Here is a 22,331-nt window from a genome sequence, read left to right as displayed (position 1 = left end):
GACAAGTCACAATCATTAATGCAGCTCCTCAAGGCTGGGTTCTAACTCAATGTAAATAACTATTGAAGACAATCCATTAGTGATCCCCAGAATGCCAGGGTTTGAGGCTTCTTCAGGGTGCTATGGAAGAATGCCCTGAGCTGACACCAGCAAAGAGGTGATCCACTACCAAAGGTATTAAGGAAACGGGGAACTATTTGAACCTGGGATGGAAGGATAGGCTTCTGATTAAAGACCAAACTTGGGAATCAAGAGATCTGGGTTCAATTTCTACACTCTGTAGGTGATCTTGGGAAATTTACTTATTCTCTTTGCTGTAGTTTCCCCATCAGTAACATGGGGATAATACTTCACTGCCTCACAGGGGAGTTGTGAGACACTCAGATACTACAGTCCTGGGGCAAGTATCTAGTTTAAATTGTCTTACTGTAGCTGCCTGGATGAACCGCTTTGGAGGGCTGATGGAATATCCTGCTTGTGTTTTAGATTTTCCCATTTGTGGCTAATTGTTGTTCTATGATCACAAAAACACTGAGTTCAAACAATAACCAGAATCAAATTATTATATATCTTTGTTATTTAATCCAATAATTTTACAGCCTGACAAGCATTTAAGATACAAAAAAGATTGTCCTTCAACTTGGTGACAATAATATTCTTGAATATAGTGAGACCTACATATACCCCATATTCTTATGGACAACAAATCTGTTTTTGAAAATTTTAAAATATTAGGCCAATAACTGACCTAACAGCAGACTGACCTAAACTTAGGCCTTTGACCTGAATCTTAGTCTATGTGGGACTTTCTCCTTTGTGAAAGTGATGTTGACTAGACTAAAAAGAAAAGAATACTATAAAGGCAGGCCACAAAGAAAATGGTTTTTCAGTTCCAGCATGATTCAGTTTCATTTAAAATAGAAGATTTTATTTTTCCCATTTAAAAAGGAAAAGGTCAGCCAAAAGGAAAATCTCAGGATTTTCAATCTTGCACTTTCAGGAGGCATGCCTGATAAGCTTTCCTTTCTCTCAATGATTTACCCCACAATAGACTGCTAGAAACATAAGGAACTAAGTATTTATGCAGACAACAGATAAACCTGCCCTGCTCTTGAAGCATCATTTTGTTTTAGAATATTTTTGAAAACAGTAGTTCATAAATATGTCATGTTCGTCAAAATCGGCCAATGTTGCTATTATTCGGTCAAAATTTAAGTGGTTTATTCTTTCCTACTAAATGGCTTTGCAGTAAAATAGCATATTAGACTATTAATTGGCACTACTGCTTTAATGTTTTTGTATTGTATCTGGAGTGGTATCTCTTGAATTAAAGCATACAATGAAAGTAAGATCATGAAGGAAAAGATTTAAATTGTATTTGGTAACAGTGTGGGGGAAAGGAGCAGAGAGAAAATAAAGAAATTGAAAAGAAAATCTTAAATATAAAGATAAGTGAAAATTGTCTTTACAATGTTCTTTTTTTACAACATATAGATTTTAATATTGCCTGTGTTTCCTTAGATTATCAGCATAGCTCTTGACTTAATTTGGTTAAACTTATATTTATATACTTTTATAGCAGCAGTTCACATGTAAAAAGTCTAATTTGTAACATGGGTAGAAATGCCAAAAAGTCACACACAACAGAAGATTCAAAATGTTTTTTATCAGCTCTGCATGGTATGTTTGAGGCAGAGCAGATTGTGATAATGTTCATGCTCACAGTCATGGTGTCTTCATAAACAGTGACTCTACAGTGTTTTATCTGTATGTTTACATTGTTTCTTGCCTAGTTTCTGGAGTTTTAAATATTGAACACTTATTAGTAACCTTGTTTTACTTCAATAACTGATAACCACAAATTTCCTTTTCTCCATAAAGTGTTGTTAATAGTCATTTGGCCTCTTGCCCCGCAGTTTTGACTTTCAGTAAGGCATGCAACTGTGCATGCACATACTATCTGTGCACTAATATCTGTAGAGGCAACTGGTAGAATTGGCATATACAGAATTATGTTAGCAAATGGAATTTGCAGGTGAAACATTTGGCATTTTTGCATACAGGTGTCAGTACACCAGAAGTGCAGTCATTGATGTGATTGTGAAAAGTTGTAATACACAAGTGGAGGCCAGAATCTGAAAATCAAGCCTGATTATCGAATGTAAAGTTTGTCTCATGGTTCGTTTTCATGATAGGTATGACTATTGTAAGGTTCTGCTTTTTCATATTTCTTGGCTGAGTTAGACAACCTATGATTCAGGACCTTCTCATTCCATAACATCAGTAGACCTTGGCGTTTCATATAACAATAGACTCCAAAGGGCTGGCTTGGGAAGTCCAGAATGTTGCTTCATGATATAAGTCTCTTTCAGAATGACTATAATGTATTATATAATACATAAAATAAATTATAGTATAAGACGTTCCCTCCTCCACCCAGTATCTGCATTCCCTTTACATGATTAGGATTAGGAAGCTACAAGATGTGCTCAAAATGGGGAGCACATACTGGTACTCCATCTCTCTCTTCAGGATCCAACCAGCTGCTGTTTGAAAAAGGACCAGGACATGGGATATAACTGGCTAGGAAATTGAGGACTGGATTCTGTGACTTGTTAAACACCCTCAATTGCCATTGAAAGAATCTCACAATCTCTTCACATACTTGTTAAATAAGAGGGATGACAAAATTGCACCATTATGGTACTCCCCAGGTGACAAGTGTAAGGAAGAAGAGCAACTAAAACATCCTAAGCCTCTGAGATCACTACAAAAATAATGAATGAAACCAGTTCCGGATCATTTATGAGCTTCATCAGGTCCCAGGGACAAATCAGCAGCATCCACAGCATCAAAGCCTTTTTAGATCTAGTAGTATCATTATGGGTGTCTGACTTCTCATTTCCCCGAGGAAATGATAACGCTAATGAATCATCTGTGTGCCATGCCCGGGTCTGAAGCCCAACTGATACTGGTTTAGAAAAACTGGAGAAGATCAAATACTATTGGGGTTGGCCTGCTATCACCTTCTCAGTGATCTTCCCCAGAAATCAGGGATTGCAGTCTGGCAGGTAATTGTGAGGTTGTTAATACCTAGTGACAGTTTTTATGAGCCAGGGTCAGGCCATAGCATAATGTTTAACAGTAGCTGCCAGTTTGACCTTCATAAGGGAGGCATTCACAATTCCTGTCAATAAAGGACTAAGGCATTCCCAACTGATATGGGTCTAATTCACAAGTGCCTGAATGGACATAGCCCAGTGCATTTCAGCTGTGAGACTGGTTGAAAGTTAGGGGAGGCACTGCATGTGATTCCTTCTGTTTTGATGTTGCATCTACTCTACTACTGAGACTGACCCAAATCTAATCACTCTTATCTGCAGAGAAGATGAGGAACTCCTCATAGGGAGAAGCAGTTGACTCTGAAACCTTGTAAAGGCAGCATATATTGATGGGGTGATGCATGACTTGGAATGGGGCTGCTGGGTAGGATTTTGCAGATGGTATTCCTACTGCTAAAGTAGTTCTTCCTCATCTCAAGTTATTAAGACCTTTGGTTTTAGTGCTGAAAGTCACAGGTTGACTTTCTCCTGATGTGCAGTAACTGGTAATTCACTGGGACAGAGGTAAAGAATTTAATGTTTGTCTTTACCACAACCCTAGGATAGGTTTAGAAAAAACTCCCTATGGCACAACGAGGAGATTATATCTGGTCTTCTACCATTGATAGCTTAGTTTCTTGTTCTCCTGCTTTATGTATTACAGGCCAGTCAGCTTCAGCCTTTGTACAAATAACCACCCAGCTCCCTATCCTGAGGGAGCAGGTGGGAAGAAAGGCTCAGGAAATGAGGGATGCTCTGTCTTCCTACTCCTCACCACAGCACTGCCTAAAAACTTAGAAACTACCTACTTGTGATTCTTCCCCCTGCCCTCCAACTTCACCCATCTCTGTCTTGTTTCCAAAACTGCCCCATTCCTTCCAGTTAGTTAAGTTATGTCTATGTCGAGGGCATTTATCCACCATAACCTATTTAGAGCTTTGATTTCTACCTTTAAAATTTTCTCTCATTTAAAACCAGTTCTTCACATGTTTGAGTTAATTAACTTCAGTAGAGTTACTCCTGATTTACAGCACCATGAGTGAAGAATCCTTTTTATTTTTGCCCCTTTTCCTTTTTTAAAATACAGGCTTCAGGGTTGCCCTTTAACTCCCCCAAAAATGGTGCTAGAGCAGTTCTTCTTTTCTAAAATCACCAGAAGTATGGTCCAGTGGTAGGGCATGGGATGCAAGTGAGCTGGGTTATATTCTGTCTTTGTCTAATAAGTATCACCAGTGTGATCTGGGAGAAATCATTTAACTTTCTTCCTCAGAGTCACTATATCTAAAATAGAGAGAGAGTTGAAAATCACTGTATCAGTGCCAAGTGGTTTTATTTGTCAGGCAGTATATCCACTGTAAACCACAATATATGAGAAGACCATCTCAATCCTTACTCTGAATTCCTTTCCTTTTGCGAATTCAAGTCAGACCAATATTAATTTGACATTTTTTGTAGTTTATTCTTAAACCCATCCCTCGCTAAATAAACATCTTGCTTTTTGAGTTGCCTTAAGCCTCCTGCAAACAAACAAATCATAGAAATTAAGTAGTAATAAAACTGTTGTTGGCTTCATATCATAAATTTTATCCAGTATTTAAATGGCAATTATTTCCAGAAACGTGGCAATTGTAGTCAAACAAATGATCAAATTGATTCTCGTCACAGTCCATCTTTGTCTGGAAAGGAAATGCCAGTAGTATTTGAAAAATGGATTATTAAGGACCTTGGTTCTCTGAAGGTGGCTCATATGTTCTATTTGCTAACACAGCATCTTACTGCAAAAAAAAAAAAAGTGCAGCTTTTCCCTATCCCAGATTATTTTCTCTACAAATCTTTGGAGCAGGGCATGTGGAATTAGTTTAAGCAAAGCCAAACCCTGATCCTTCTGACTGCCTCATCTTTCCTGTGCTGTTTTGTCTATGCCTGCCTCAGAATATGTCAACAAATTTCCTCTAAGCTCAGAAGGTGGGGGGAAGGAACGGTGATTCTCTGTCTCTTTTTTTTTTTTTTTTTTTTTTTTTTTTTTTTTTTAAGGGAATAATTTAGAACAGATGTGCTTTCAAAAATGGTACAAGTTTGTCTTCTAAAATATTTGTAAAGAAAAATAGCCTCGGGATCTCCTAAAGTAATCCCTGTTGAGTTTTGGAGATATCACAAAGGGCATTGTTTTTATTACATAGCTATAATTTTTTTCTCATGCAATTTGGTTATAAATCAAGATACATTCATAATGAAAGCAGCATCTGAGAATGTAAACTGAAGAAGCAAAGCTACATATAGTATAAAGAGCAGAAAGCAGCTGGGCTGAAGTGTGGTTTATTTGTTTCCTACTATATTAAAAAACAGATTTCTTTTCATGTATCTGAGGTAGCCATGTTAAGTCTGTATCCACAAAAACAATGAGGAGTCTGGTAGCACCTTAAAGACTAGCAGATTTATTTGGGCATAAGCTTTCATGCATAAAAAAAACACTTCTTTGAATGCATGGAGTGAAAACTACAGATATAGGCATAAATATATTGGCACATGAAGAGAAGGAAGTTACCTTACAGGTGGAGAACCAGCGTTGACGAGGCCAGTTCAGTCAGGTTTGATGTGGTCCACGCCCAATAACTGATGAGGCAGCGTCAATACCAAGGGAGGGAAAATTGCTTTTGTAGTGAGCCAGCCACTCCCAGTCCCTATCCAAGCCCAAATTAACCGTGTTAAATCTGCAAATGAATTTTAGTTCTGCAGTTTCTTTTTGAAGTCTGTTTTTGAAGTTGTTGTTTGTGTTTGAAGGATGGCTACTTTTAAATCTGTTACAGAATGTCCAGGGAGACTGAAGTGTTCTCCTACTGGCTTTTCTATGTTACTATTCCTGATGTCTGATTTGTGTCCATTTATTCTTTTACGTAGGGACTGTCCGGTTTGGCCAATGTACATGGCAGAGGTGCATTGCTGGCACATAATGGCATATATCACATTAGTAGATGTGTAGGTGAATGAGTTCCTGATGGTGTGGCAGATGTGGTTGGGTCCTCTGATGGTGTCGCTAGAGTAGATACGGGGACAGAGTAGGCAACGGGGTTTGGCCATGTACATTGGCCAAACTGGACAGTCTCTATGTAAAAGAACAAATGGACACAAATCAGACATCAGGAATGGTAACATACAAAAGCCAGTAGGAGAACACTTCAATCTCCCCCAACATTCTATAACTGATTTAAAGTAGGCATACTTCAACAAAAAAACTTCAAAAACAGACTTCAGTATTGTTGGCTGGGCTAAGGGTACTACTGTTTCATTTTTGCTTGATCAATACATTATTTGAACTAACAGCAATATGGTTATTAACCTCACAAATGAATTGAGGATACAATCTGACTTATAAGTGGGTTCAAAATGACTTGGATGTTTTGCATCCCCCGGTATTTACAACTTTTACAGTATACTGAATCATTAGAAATAGTTTTGTCATATATATCCCTCATATGATTGCTGCATTACAGCCAACCCATCTTTTGTGCCTCAATTCTTTTAACGTCTTCAGAAGAAATCTTGTCAGTGCAGTTTTTGAACCAGTGTCACTAGAGAACCTTTGGATGTTTAAACACTAGATGATATTTCCCTCATCCAAGCTGGTTTATAAGGAAAAAAGCAAAAAAATGACACTATAAGAAATATACCAATGCATTTTCTACTCATAAACTATTGAACATTAGTGGAAAAAGTAAGATATATTAGAATGCAACACAGAGCAATTCCATTACCTACTGTGGTTTTGGGTCAGATACAATATATAAAGACTACTTACTTCATTCATAGGGGACCACGTTAGTATGTACTTTGTAATAGAAGAAGTTTTAAAGTAAAAAATTTCTATCCAAACGTTTTGCTTTTCAAAACTTTGCTAACCCTGAAAAGCATCTTTTTTAAACAGAACACTTCTAAGAAAATACATTATAGGCAGGATGACAGTGAATCAATCCATTAGTAAATTTTTGGCCTATTTATCAAACTTCCAAATCATGTGTGTTCTGAGAAAGGCCAGGAGAAAATGACTTTTAGCCACTGTAGTGGTAGAGTCATTACATGCAGCATTTTTCAGGGGTAGAATCTGACTCCATATGGATCTGATGCTATGTGGCTACTGAGTGAGGATTCTTGGGAAAGTCTCCTGAGGGAAGAGAACAGAGTATCAACATGGGACATACCTTGTGAGGAGTGGTCCTTCAGGTGCATATCTGCTTAGCCTACTGGTTGTCAGTTTCATCTGTTCCGCTGACTAACGGTTCCTTCAGGAGACAAAAAAAAAAAAGAAAAAACGTTGCTGTTCGCAAAACCATCAGCATGAAAAGGACTTGTAAGGGATGATTCCTAGTTTTCAGAGGCCAATGGTCACCCTGTTTTGGTCATTTCACACACACACACACAAAAAATAAAAAGTCAAAGGATCTTAAAAGTTGAAAAAGATAATGAAATTGGATGTATGCTTAATTAGACCTTTATATTAACACTAGGTGCATGCTGTCACATGGGTATAATTCATAAAGTGGAAAAAAGACAAAAATGGCTGCAAACTTAAAAATTGGATGGCCACGGACTGCAAGTCTGTGATGATTGAACCTGATGATATTCAGAACAAAACAAGAACTCTCAACCATGCTTGTAGCTGTTTTCAGTGCTTCACACTGACTGTACAGAGACAAGGTGGGTCAGGTAATACCTTTTATTGGACCAACTTCTGTTGGTGAGAGAGACAAATTTTTGAGTTTACACGGAGCTGCTCTTCTCCAAGACCTGAAGAAGAGCTCTGTGTGAGCTTGAAAGTTTGTTTCTCTCACCAACTGAAGTTGGTCCAATAAAAGATATTACTTCGCCCACCTTGTCTCTCTAATATTCTGGGACCAACGTGGCTACAACACAGACGTTCTAGGCTTCAGAATGACAATCCTGGAAATGCCACCTCTCCTGGGAAGAGGATGTATGCTCATTGGCTAAATTCAGTGGAATGATTACTGAGGTCACCGGTATGTCTGACAGTTTAAACACACATCTGTCTGCTGCTAAATAGTGCACACAGGTTTGTCTGGGGAGAATGCACCTGCTGTGCTGTGGGTGTACCAGAATGTCCTAACAGGCTATAAATTTAATTGGAATGTTAAAAGATGATAGCAGCATAGTGGGTGTAGCAGAGGACCAGCAGTGCAAGTGCTTCTTTTTGTATGTCTATAATACAAGCCTTCCTATCACAATTCATTTGGCATTTCCCAATAGCGTCTCAGTCAAATTTAAAGTAATCCCTGCCCAACGGTGAGAGGAGGGGGAGAAAAATCATATACAGAAACTTGACAAGTCATTTTCTAAGGTCAGCAGCCTGTCCTTAGGACCTGAAGTGTGTCTGGTTTCTTACTCCCTGTACTTCCAAAGGAGCTTTTATCATCTTGAAATTTGGATACCCACATCAACTGGAGAAAGTACAGTTCTGAAATCTGAGATGTAATATAGCTGCCTGACTCTTATCACTGACCAGAGTTCATGGGATATGAAATTGGCATCCTCAATAAGCCAGAGAGCTGAACTTTTGAAATGTATTTAGGAAACTGTTACAGTGACAGATGAAACTATGCTCCATTATGTACATGGTTTATACAATGTCTGTACACAATATTCAAAGTAGAGGGAAAGAATTGTGGTATCTAAGATACCGCCATGTGGTACGTGTTTCTAAATGCTGACTTTTTACTGATGAGCATTGTGTATGTCTGCAATATGTAAGATTTTGAAATTTACTTCAGAAATATATAGGACAATGAGTATGGTCAAAGTTTTCACATAGTTATTGCTGCTACTTCCTTTTTATTTTTTTAGGATAGTGAAAGAAAAGGATTTATGAATAAACTCTATGCCATCCAGGAGGTGTGTGTCAGTGTCCAGAATGCCCTTGATGAAGTGGCTTCCTTTGGAGAAAGGATAAAGAAGTGAGTGCTGACACATTGGTTCTGGATTGCTCTCTGATGGTGCTCACATTTTTTCCCTCCAACCAAGCTGCAAAACGTTATATTCTTTTGGCGGGGACAACAGTTTTGGATGACATATTGCTAAATCTCATCATTATTTACTTTGCTTTATGCTGGCCCTTGGATGCATGAAAGTCCTGTCATTTTAATTCTGGAATTTAGAAATATATGAATTGGAAAGAATCAGAACTGTGGCTTTGAAGTAAGAAATAAGATTGTCTTTCTGATGAGACATAACACTCTTTTTAACCCAGACATTTAAAAAAAATCAATACAAAGTCATGATAGAAGAAATAAGCAGACCTAAATAAGAATTTCAGAGATTTTAAAGATACACATGTATTCTATTACTAGGAAGGTTTTATTTAGATCAGGTTACCTTGAAAACAATTTCTCATCCTATTTTATGTGTAATTTATAGTCTTTGTGCATAAAATATATGACTTACCAACATACTTAACCACTGCTTATTTTTTAAGATTTAAAACTATACAGCATATGTATAGATTGTTTTTTAAAACAAAATTATGCAGTGTTTGCTTTTGATTGATGCTGGCCCATTACAGGAAGTTTGGTATGTGTTTGACATGTTAAATGGATGAGTAATTTAATGTTTATTATTTGAGACCAGAAACATTCCATAAAGATTCTCTCAACTAAAAGACAGGACTAAATTCAACCTGGACTTTTGCCAACATAAAGTCAGGTACATGTCCCCCTAAGATGGAATGTTTGGTGCAAAGCATTCACAACCTCCATTCTGCTATGTCAGTGCAGCCAAAAAGGTAGAGAGCTGCACTGATTCAGAGCATCCCCTCAACAGCCTCTACCAGCAAGGTTCCTGTGATACACTCAATGGACTCTAAAGCTGAGTGAAAATGAAAGCATTGTTTTCCTGCCTCATTTTGAATACTGTCTAGGGTCCAGGCTTCACATCTCTGTACTAGATTTGGTGAATCTGGCCTAGGTAATCATTTATATTCCATGCTTATGAGATTGCAATATGTGCACAGTGATAGAGCCACAAAAGAAATACTCCCAGTGGAAGTGAATCAGAAGAAAAGGGCATATTGGCAAGTAGCCAGTTCACAAGACATATGAAGCTTATCATGCTCTCAAATGCTGCTTTCCTTCACCTCTTAATAGGCTAGTAGAAAGTGTTTTAGAATCAAGATGTTTTGGGTTTAAGGTGTGGGGTTTGGGTGCTGTTGGTGACCTGTGATAAACAAGAGGTCAGACTAGGTGATCTGATGGTCCCTTTTGGCCTTAAACTCTGTGACTCTGTGAGAACAGTGTTACAGAAAGTTGTAGTCTATGAATTTCAGAACAAAGGCTTTAAAAGGAAAACCTGAGAGCTCTTCCAGTGGGAGTATGTGTGTAAAATAGTGCATTATGCAACTTTAAACCAGGCCAGACGCACACCAGCAGAGGTAGGCACAGACACTTTATATTGTGCAAACTATAAAAACAAGCCTCCTTTTGAAAGAAACCTTTCATTAAAAGGCTGCACAAGGAAGTCATCTTGATTATTTTGTTAAATTGTGCATTTTGGAATTAGATATTTTTGCTCCATTGTATAAGAAAGCAACATCACTTGCTAAACAAGTGAGATTAATGACACTTCCAATACATCTTTGTAATTTGTTCCTAAAAATGTAGAAGGAAAATTGTACTGAATACAGTGCTAACACAGCACATATGGAGGTTTGCTAAGTGAGGAGCCAGTGTTCCCACACATGGGGTGTCTGTGATCCACAGCACCCAAGGCGAGTCGCAAGAATGTGAGCAGACCCTCAACCTTCTGTTCCCCCCAAATACATACAGAAGAAGGGAAAAGAGCAGGTATCCCCCAGGATTTAGGGAGTGATCCTACAGCAATTGACGCTTACATAATGTTCACTCTGGAGACATGTCAAAATTGCTAGGAAGGAAAAAGACAAACACAACCAAAAGAACCTGGAGATCATTATGAAAAATTATAGCTAGCAACTCAGATAACAGTAATTATTTAACCACAGAAGCCAGAATCATTTAGCCAAAATGATCCAGATATATATCTATTAATAATAATTTAAAGGGACACTGTCAACCTTTTTAGAGCCAAAAGCATACTATTCTTATGGGAAGACAAATGCCAGGGAGCATCCTTGGAGAGGTGGTGATTTTTATATAACTATCCCTTTTAACCAAACTCCATTTAACAAAAGCTCCCCTGGGATTTTTTAAAACTGGCCATCTGGCCTTCATCTCTTCACTGCACTTTAGGGTGGGAGACCCACAACTTAGCTGTTTCCAGACTCATGCTCTACAAAACTGGCTGCTCAGCAGATCTTTATTACACTTTGAGATCTGGGACACACACTAAGGGTTTTTTTAAGCTGAAGGTTTGCTGTGACAGCCCATTTCCCTGAAACTTCTGTTGGAGCCCAATCCCTCTGTTTTTCTTTGTCTTTGAAGGAATAATGCCCTTCCTATTTTTTTGAGATTGGTACAGCTTGTTTCCTTATTGTAATTTCCTTTCTCTTTGTCCACTCCCTTCTTTTGTTTTCCCCACCTCTTTTTTCCCTTTCCTTTGCTGCTCTGCTTCTGTCTTTTTTCCTTCCCTTTCCTCCCTATATATTGTCCCTCACCTTCAGCAAAACCTGTCGTACCTACCTTTCCCTAACCCCCTAACAGTAGTGTGAAAAGGTTGCCTACCTTGCACATAGGCACACTTTTCACTCAGTCCTCCCCCACTGTGATTGAACGATCACTGACAGGGAGTGCTGGTACATGTTAAACAGAGAAAGATGTGCCCTCTGATCAGCTTTTAATTTCTTTCTCTGACCACGTATATCAGACAGAGTACAGGGGAGAATCAGACGACCGAAGCATCACTGTATAATACTCTCATTCCAGTTAAGAGTGGAGGGATGCCTCGGACTCTGTTTGAGCAAGTGAACAGAGGACAGGGATCTGGGGCTAAAACAGGGGAAGGTATTGGAACTCCTAAGGCCATAAGCACTGGTTTTCAGCTTGCATGCAGGCACTTACAGATGCTATCCTGCATGGGATAGAGAGTCTAAGCCCCAGTTTCATCTTCTCAGGGGGTGAGATCAAACACAAGATCTCCAACGTATTTAGCATCCATGCATTCATATGCAGTTTCAGTCCTCTCACTGCTGAAGGCTGACTGTTCCATTTACAGAGTTGTAGTCTGCCTGCCCATTGTTTGTTCTCTTATTAGTTTTGTGAAGTGATTAGACTTCTGACTTATGTTAATTTTTCATTCAGTACATTCAACTGGACTGTCCCATTCTTAAGCTGGCTGGCAATTGTTGCCCTCTGTATGTTCACAGTCATCCTGTATTTCATTCCACTGAGATACATTGTCCTTGTCTGGGGTAAGTAAAGCCTTTTTTTTTTAACTGTCTGTGCCACTTAGAACAAACTGTTTTTTAAGGGATGAGTTATACTGTCAGTAGTTTTCAGTATTTATGGTCATGAAGCTATTCCATGATGGAAACAGACAGGTTAGTTAAAAATCACAACTGTGTAAAGATTTAGGCCCACCTGCAAAATGCATTTTTCTTGTCTGGCATTCTAGACTTCATCATACTATAAACATGTAGCTATGAGGATTTTTCATATATCAAAGTGTAGCTTTGTCTGGATATTACTCTGATTTATTTTCACCACTTATACACAAACAGGCATTTCAATCTATATAGTGCATTTAGGACAATATGTTTTTGCTGCAGCACTTTATCTTGTGTAAGTATATGTAAACACAGTGCTTAGACACCTGCTTAAAGGGTCACCTTTAGAATAACAAAAACATATATGCTATTTTACTGGTGGATAATGAACAAAAGTGGGTTGGCTTTTTTTTTTTTTTTTTTAGAAGGAGACAGCTTAACCTCTCATATAGACTTGTGTATTTTCTTTATACTGATTTAGAAAAACTACTGAACAGGTTATCAGTTATAAAGATTGTTCAGTGTTTTTGATCGTATATTTTTAACACACCCCCACCTCTGTAGTGGCTGTAGCTGCATTCTGTACGTACGCACCCTGTACAGAGAGAATTCTCATTTAAGTCTATGGGAGTGACTACCTTTTCTTTTCTGGAAAAACTCATGCCTTGGAGAATTCAATGTTCAGACTCCATGAACAACATATAAAATCAGTAAAATGACTTCAGATAGTTTATTTTCTTATATCTGACTCAGGATTAGGAAACTTGAAGCAAACTGGGTGGAGGCAGAATATTCTGAGTCCCTACACATAAATGAAATGACACCAAAATTGATTATACAGTTCAGAAAACTTGTATTTGATGAGCGATGAACACAGAAGAAACACGGAGCAGTTAAGAAGTTTTAGGGAAAAAAATCTATACAAATGAAAGAGGCAGATATGAGGTGTTTCATGTTCATCTTACTTTCTACTGCTAACCTACCCTTGCTATGAGACGCAGTCTTTTAGTTTGTTTCCAAAATTGCATTTTTCCCCACATAGACCCGGTGATAGACCATTTGTGACAGAAGTTTAAACTGTTGACTTAAGTCCAGAAAACTGCTCTTGAAGTGGAACCCAACAAACACACACACATTTTCACTTTATTTGGCATTTCTACCCTCATTGTGTATATTCAACTCCTCTTCCCATTCATTTTTTCTGCATTTAAAAGCAAATGCTTATTTTTATTTGGTTTTAGTGAAAGAAAGGTGGTCACCTCCAGGAAAGTAGTTTCTGAGCTACTTTGCAAATTCATATGGCCATGCTGCTGTTTAGTGAGGCAGCCCTTCTCCTTAAGAAATTTCCTCCAGGAAATGTCAGATAGCATCTGCATTGCTACATTTTCCTCTTTTGCGCCCACTGAAGACTTTTTCTAGGAGACTCTTCATTCCAAAGGATTCTTTGCTTTTCCTCTGAATAAACTAAGAATTCTCAAACTTGTCCAGTGTCTCTTCTGGACCACCTGCAAGCTAATTCTGTTAAAAATTGTGCAGCATCCCTGTGGCTAACACAGCTGCTTATATGGAAAAATGATGTTAGAAAGTATTGATGTATTTTTAGCTCTTATCAAAATGCTTCATCTTAAATGTTTTGAAAAGGCTTAATCACATCATTTCCTCTTGCTCGCCATTTCAGCTTCCCTTCCATCCATTTTGTTTTTCTTCTCTTCTGCTTCCCCCTACATGCTGTCTTATTGCTGTACAGTCCTCTGTTTCACCCACTCCTTTTCACATGGTGCCTGGTTCCCTTCTTCCTGAACACATCTCTCCTAATGGTGGCTCTTGTCCGGGTGCAGTCTCCAGTCATAGAGGCTCCTGTCTCTTACTCCTCCTGTGTGATAAAGCTAATGGGAGAATCCTAGGTTTGTTCTTCCTTATTTATAACCATTTTTACAGATATCCAGGCTCTTCTGGTGCTACCAAGAAGCAGCTGATTCCATGTGGTCTGCCAGCTCTTCCTTACCAACAGGTGGTCCAAGATCACTTTGAGAAGGTCTGGGATAGACAATTGATTTCTCAGTGCCTCCATGCTGAATTGGGTCCCGTCAAAGGATGGGACTGGGTCTCAGATACCCTATTCACCAATTTTAGTAAGGGCTGGAATTTCAAAACGTACACCAATTACCAAATTCTTCTCCCCAGGGTGCAGCTTTCTCCTCTCCTCACATTCTGCACTGCAGGGCAGTTGTGTAGGATTGTGGATTCACTCTGTGGAAGGCCAGTGGTGTTACCACTACTGCTCTGCTATACACATTCTGCCAAGGGCATGAAACTTCATAACCTGGCTAGAGTTTCATAGATGATCTGCCAGCAAAGGCTGCCTGAATGAGAAGCTGAATCAGCTTACATCCCAGCTAGCTTGGTCCCAAAACCCACAGAGCAGGCCCAGTTCATTTTGAATGCTGTCCCAGCTTGCTCTGGCTGATGTGGCATTCTGGGAGGCTTGTGCCATTGTGGGCCCTGCTTTGGACATATTTTGTTTCCACAGCCCACAAACTAGGCCTTGCCAGGCTATTACCCAGGGAGCTCTCTGTGGTGATTCAGATCCAGTGTCTAATATGTAATAGCAATTGTAATTTAGAAATGCTGTTTTAGCTTAGTCTTGGTAAGATGGGCGTGGTGCCTTTAAACTTCTGTTGCTGATTTGAATAACCCAGTACAGCTTTTATTTTTGTGGAAAAATAAACTATCAAACCTTCCATTCTAATAATATTCCTAAGTCAAAATACAGTATATTTTAAAAAATCCACAACAGAACTGTGACAGGAGCTTGAATCTGACAGTACAGCATGAGAGTTCTGAAGCAGAGGAGTAAAGATCATTACCTTGATTTACTGCAAAGTGCCAGAAGGTAAAAACAAACAGTTGCCACTAGAGCTGAGTAGGAAATCAAATTTCCATTCTTCAGTAATGGAAAAGTTTTGAGAAAATTTGTCCCAATTGGGCCAAAGAGTCTAAATTTTTCGTGAACTGAAGTTCTGCAATATTTAATTTCAGAAATACCAGAACATATTTCTGGAGTGAAATATGCTCCCCGGGACCCTTGGTGGTTGCTGACTGAAACTGACATGCAGTTTTGTAATCAGAAGCTGCTAGGGCTTCAAGGATACCCAGCTCCCTGACAGTCCCTGAATGTTCAGAGTTGAGGGTGCCATGGAGCCTGCCAGCCCCAGCAACATATTGCATATGTCAGAAACATCATGTTTTAGTGTTTCTGGAATGAAATATTGTGGGATGTCAGGACTCTCCAGCTCTCTGGGCAGCTTGCTCTCCAGACTCCAGAAGTTGGGCAGCCAGCTGGCCCAAGAGTCTGATATCATGGCAGAGCTTCCCTGGAGCTGTCAACTCCAGAAGCCCTGGGGTTCCAACTCTGAAGCGATTCTTCAGGCCACCTGCCAGGGAGCTGGGCAGGCAAGCTGGCAGGAAACCAAGCAGGTTTTTCACTGAAACGTGCCTAGCAGGTAGGTTTTGAAACATGACTAGCAAGGTAGGATTCCATCGGAACCCTTCTCAAAATCTACATGTTACCACAAAATGTTTTGCTTTTGACAAATTGGCATTTTCTAACAGAAAAATGTTCCATCTGAAAATTTCCAATCCCCTTTCATGTTACTGCTGAGATGAAAATTTAAGGAGGGGATAGTTGGGGGAAAAATACTCATGAGCACATTTAGAGACAGATACAATGTCTACACTACAAAGTTTCATCAGTGTACGTTGCATTGGGAAACAGTCGCTGACTTTTGTATATCGCTTGGGTGCTTTCGCTGGTGCTACACATACCCAACATAAGTGTTGCATCAGTGTAAAATCTGGCACACCGTGGGTAGGTATCCCAGTGTGCCCTGTGCCACTGCCCAGCCCACTGTCTTCTGGGATATTTTTGCAGTGCTTTATGAGATATCAGTGATTTGCCTAGGGATTTCTGGGAGCGAGATCAAGTTACCATCATGCTGCGTTCTCCATCCTGAAATAATTTCCACATCCTATAATCTTCACACCTTTTAAAAAATCCCCACAGCCCATGCACTGCATTTTTGTCTCTGCCATCTCTCTGGCAGAAGCGTGGATCCTTCACAGCTCAGCACCATTCTCATGAGAGTTGCTAATAGAAGATGCAAAATTTGCCTATATTCGCAGAACTTGAACCAGTACTACTACAACCAAGATTGTGATGAGGAAGATGAAGAGATGTTCAAGCACAATAACCAGATACTCACGGGGATGGTGAAAAAAATGCCAGGTGGCTGCTGGTGATTGCGGAACCATTCCACATGGTGGATCACTGCTTATGGGCCTGAGAAATGAGGTCTGATTCATAGGATCTCATTGTAATGCAGGTTTGGGATGATTAGCAGTGGCTTCAGAACCCTTGGATGTGACAGGCCACACTCCAGTATCTGTGTGCTGAGCTTGCCCCAGACCTCCAGTACAGGGACATCAAAATGAGCTATACTAACAGTGGAGAAGCAAGTGGCAATCATGATGTGGAAACTTGCAATGCCAGATTGCCAGCTGACAGACAGCAATCAGTTTAGAATTGGAAAATCCACAGTGGAGGCAGTTGTCATCAAGTGTGTAAGGCCACTAAGCATCTCCTGCTACACAGGACTGTGATGCTGGGTAATGTACAGAAAATAGTGGCTGGATTTGCAGCAGTCGGGTTGTCAGACTATACTGGGGTGATACACAACATGCATATTCTTGTTCTGGAACTAATCCACCTTGTCACTGTGTACATCAACAGAAAGGGATACTCTTCCATGGTTATGCAAGTGCTAGTGGATCACCAGGGGCACTTAATTGATAGTAATATGATACTCTCATCTTTAAGAACATAGGACTTGTCAAAAAGCTGCACGCAGGCATGTACTTCCATGACCACTGGATTACCATTGGTGATGTTGAAATGGTAACAGGGATCCTGGGGGACCCGGCCTACCCATTGGTACCCTGGCTCTTGAAGCTGTACAGTGGCTACCTGAACAGCACCAAAAAAAGATTCAGCTACTAGCTCAGCAGGTAAAGACCCTTCAATGTGCTCTTGGTAGACAGAAAGGGTGCTGGTGCTGTTTATTCACTAGCTAGGATCTCAGCAAGGCCAACATCTCCGTCGTTATAGCTGTTTATTGTGTATTACATAATATGTGAGGATGAAGGGGAAAAAGCTACTGTCAGGGTGGACGGAGTGTCTGCTGAATTTGAACAGCCAGATACATGGGCTAATAGAAGAGCCAACTGGAGATAGATGGCTAAAGGAGGCATTAAAGAAAGACTCTTAACAGTCAACCACAATCATGTTGTCTGATGGTTTTATGAAAGTGACTGTCGTGCATACGAAGATTAAATATCAGTGGGTGTTTGCTTCCTGCTGTGAATTCTGTAATGCTTGGTGTAAACTAATAAAGATACAGAGTCTCCAAAAAAAGAACTTTGTGTGCAAAGAAACAGACAACAAAATTGTCTACTACCATCACTGTAAAAGGGTGAATCATACTTGAAAATGCCAAGTAAAAAGGAAGAAAAAAGAGTGATCATTAATATCCATATATGTAAAACCTACTACAGTATAGTAGATTGTGGCTACATATGCACCCTGTGGTTTTCACAGTTCTGTATATGTGTAGCTATGATTCTTCTTCTTGTCCCACCTGTGTGCAGTGATAGGGATAAGGATGTAGAGTAGGCTGCCATCTGGTATGTTGGGGGATGTAGCAAGCTGAGACTGTGGAGTTCTCCAATAACTGGAAAGGCTGCTGAGTCCAGGACTTTGGGAACGTAGGTCAATACTGCTCTGCAACATCTGAGTTTGCTGCCTTAACAAATTCATGTCCTGGTGCGCTTCCCGCTGCACCTCTGTCTTTTTCCCTCTCCTGCAGCAACTGCTGTCTCCATTCTCAGTCTTTCATGGTCATAAGCCCTATGTTCACAGACTTGAGGCAGTGGAAGATGGGAGAGTGTCAGAGAGCAAGTCCTACTGAATCCTCTTCTGTCTCCTGATCAGGGTCAGATATTCAGGAGCATCTTTCAAGGCTACCTTGCTAGAGGTTGCTGATTAAAACAGACAGAAACAGCACTGATATACAGTCACAATGGAAAGGGAAGGATAAGTCTCAAAACTGTCTTACATTATCCCCCTACATACCTTTAATGTGAAATGTTCATTGTCACTTTAGCTTTGGAGCACCTCACTACAGCACCGCTCAGTAGCTCAAACCATGGTGAGAGTGTTCTGTTGCAGTGAAGTCTTGCTTATTTGGTACCCCTCTCTGGATACAGATATAAGGGAAGTGCAGTGAATAATGGCACTATTTTCACAGACGGTGGTGATTTTTTTGGCTCACAGCTCAGGATGACAAAGGCACAGAGAACCCAGGTGCAACTGACATCCCAAAGCCATCTGGTCCTGTATGCTGCTAGCCTGTTTATTGAGGTAGTGTCAGCCAAATTTCTTGCAGAGTGATGTGGGAAGGTCTCTATTGTGGGGTAAGAAACAAGGATGTGCTCCCTAGGAAATCTTCAGAAGAGGATTGCAGAATATTTCCATGTAAGTTTCATTGACATCTCTCATGAGGATAGAAGAGACATCCCTATTCAGATAAACAATTTATTCTGCATGGCCCCCTCCTGCCTGCTTCAACAAGCGAAAAAATTGAAAAGCAGACCTGAGCACAGGAACTGATCTAATGTGAATTGTGTAATCGGAGTACCATACCACCTTACCCCACGCTTCCTTCTCCTTCATCAGCACATCTTCACTCACCTGATGGAAGTGGCTTTGACTCCAGCAGAGTTTCAAACAGATCCTGCCTCACAGTATGGTCCCTGCCACATTTCATCCCCACCCCTTTTCTTGAGGAGGAAAGACCTCAATATTGATGCAAAAATTACATTAATAAAATTAGTTTGACTTAATTTCTTAAGTCATTACAAACTTGTTTGCACCTTTATTGAATATTAAGATATAGCATTAACAAGGTTATAATCAGAATGTTTGGAAATACATATGTTTGGCTAGTTATGTTAGGAAATGTTAAACCTAATCAAAGAAATTCCAGGTTTCTGTTTTTATTTCCCATGGACAAGCAAATATCAAGAAATAAAGCATGTAAACACTGATGTTTTAGGAAGAAACATGATTGTGAAAGGAATGTAGGGTGTGTTATCAGAGCAATAAGTTTAGGTAAGGTGGGCTCTACCAACGCCCACACTCTTGCGAGAAAATCTGCTTGTGTTCTTGAACACGTTAGAGAAAAACATGTTTAGTTGGAGATGTTTTAAACTTTTATTTATTTCTTAAATGTTGAAATGACAAACACCTCTGTGAAATGCAGACTTCCAAATGTTAGCTAAATGAAAACTTCCGAATATAGCTCCTGATGTCATTGCTGTGTAAATGTTAAAATGCCTTATGGACCAACATGGAATCTAATGACCTTGCTCAACTAGTGTGAGAAGCCATTTAAGTACAGGATATTCATATTAATGGGAACTTAATTTCTGGCAGTGCACAAGCAAACCCTCGACCAACTCCGGAATAGAAGAATCAAATCTCCAAAGTCGTCAACACTTAATTATTTAAGCTCAAGACTATTTGAATTATTTAATTTAAAAAAAAAACTGTTTTAAGAACAGAACTTTTGTATAAAAACAGGAATGTTTTGGACTATTGGAAAAAGATTAAAAGATAAAACTGAAAAATATCTTAGAAAATGGACTGGACAAAAAGAAAAAGGTTTAATTTTAAAAGATATCTGGATCTTTCCATCCCCAAGAACAAAGGCAGTTAAAGAAATACTGCATATTCATTAAATGGACTGCATATTCAAGAGCTGAAAGTGTCACCTAAGCCAGCCCTGAAAGGATAACAGCAAGCAACTTTCAATCTCAGAATTTTAAATCTTAAAAACCTCAAAAGGGTGTGTTTTTCTATAATTTCTTGAAAATAGGAAGGAGACAGGTGTAAAAACTCTGAAGTGAGCACCTCACACATGCATACAGCTCCTTGCCCCTAGTGCCCCTGGCTACGCTTCTTAGACAGCAAGCACCTCACAACCCATCCTATCCATCCAGTAAGCTGCCACAGACAGCTGGGAAAAACACAGAAGACTCCAGAAGAAACCAAGGAAGCTTCCCCAAAACGTCAACCTGGTTTGGTGAGAGAAAGTTAACTAAGACACTGCCAAGACCCTTGTAAGATTTTATTGGGATATTATTATGCTTTTGTAACTTAAAATATTTACTTTCTCCTGTTAATCATTAGATGGTTAAACCATGTCTTCCTGGAGAGGAGATGGGCTAAACATTGGCAAACAGAAATAGTGGATTTTAATTGGATTTAGGATTCCTAATATTGGTTAATTGGCCTGAAATGGCTTCTACTAGGTAACTAATTTAAATATTTTCTTCAATTTCATAGGATTAGTTAAGATTGCTTACTTTCTCCAGTTATAAACTGTCTGGTTATTTAAGCTTAAGCTGTTTATGTAGAAGCAACAATAATTTGCTGCAGTGTCTAATATGATGCTAAACTGCATTCACAATAATTCTAGGAAACAATATACTTTGGTCTTAACTTACTAAGAGAAAAGCATCCCCTGGACTGGTTCAATCTCCAGGGTGTAATCTCTTTTAAAGCTCTCCACAGAGACAGAGAGACAAGCAATTGTAATGGAAGTCACCAGTGATTTACTTGTTGTTTTCTTTTCTTTATTTAATAATAAAATGATTAATAATTGTGATTATTTTTCTGTGTCTTAATCATGGCATCCCCTAAAGGATGTAAAAGACCCCCCCATGACTAAATAGTGGGAGCCACACCCTTGGGTTGGCAGCCAGAGAAACAATTAGTAAGAGTTGGCCTACCGCTTCGTGTTTCTCTCAGCCAAATAGTTTTAGTAATTTTTAAAATAAAATTGTTGTGTCCAACAATTTAAAATTACCCCTTTCCCATCCACATCCACCCCCTCATCACTGTTCACAGCTGGGATCTCCTCCTCAGGCTCCAGCAAAGCATTCACAGTGCTCTGTAGAGTGTCATGGAGTCACCACCAAGAATGACATGGTTTGTTGTAAGACTGCAGGTCTGGGGACAACACCAGATTTTTTTGTTGCCCTCCCTTGCCTTCTGGTATCCCAGGCAAAGTTCCTTTGCTGTCAGGTGCCACTATTGTTCATCCCTCTCAGGCCCCTGTTTCAGCATCCCCTGTGCAATCTGCACATAGCTGTCAATATTTCTGTGGCTGTTCCATAGCACAGCCTCTTCTCCCTACACAAGTAGATCTAGAATATCTTGCCTGCTCTCAGCAGGAGTGCTTCTAGTGCCTCTGGAGCTGGCAAGGTCTGATGCACACAACAAAGGTGAGCTGGTAGGTGTGTTCCTCAAGGAGGAGGCAGTTAGGAAAAGGAATTTCAAAAACACACAGGGGATTTTAAAGGAGGGGTGAGGAGGAGGTGGTGGGCAGCTTTGGGTCTCTGTGACCTCTTGGCTGTGGCATTTGTGACCAGAGAGGCCACTGTTGCAGGAATAGGGGCACTGTGGGACAGCTGCAGGAGGGCAGTTAGAGTTGACATAGGAAATGCAGTGTTTACAGTTGCACTGTGTCACTTGGGGAAGATGATGTCATTGTGTCATTGTAATGGTGTGCGGATGTTGACTGAAGACAAATTTTGATGTAGACATGCCACAACTAGGTCGATGCAAGTCAACATACGGTGCCCTAACTTTG

The 22,331-nt window shown here is 39.7% G+C and overlaps 1 protein-coding gene across 8 annotated transcripts in view; it reads left to right on the top strand.

Annotated features, from left to right (window-relative positions):
• The window catches only part of MCTP1 (multiple C2 and transmembrane domain containing 1), a 505,482-nt gene that overhangs the window by 419,329 nt on the left and 63,822 nt on the right, over positions 1-22,331 (top strand). For 7 of the 8 annotated variants that reach the window (XR_012656106.1, XR_012656105.1, XM_075067094.1 and 4 more), the window contains 2 exons: positions 8,955-9,064; positions 12,377-12,486. The exons of the other annotated variant lie outside the window; for it this stretch is intronic. Coding sequence is in view for 5 of the 7 variants with exons in the window: in XM_075067094.1 (XP_074923195.1) it covers positions 8,955-9,064; positions 12,377-12,486 (220 nt within the window). In the remaining 2 variants the exon portion in view is untranslated. The remainder of the gene's footprint in view (positions 1-8,954; positions 9,065-12,376; positions 12,487-22,331) is intronic. 8 annotated transcript variants of the gene reach the window in all.

Source organism: Chelonoidis abingdonii, chromosome 6 (assembly GCF_003597395.2).
Source record: "Chelonoidis abingdonii isolate Lonesome George chromosome 6, CheloAbing_2.0, whole genome shotgun sequence".
Classification (NCBI taxonomy): Eukaryota; Metazoa; Chordata; order Testudines; family Testudinidae; genus Chelonoidis; species Chelonoidis abingdonii.
Note: the sequence above shows the minus strand (reverse complement) of the source record. Positions and strands in the feature narration are given on the sequence as shown.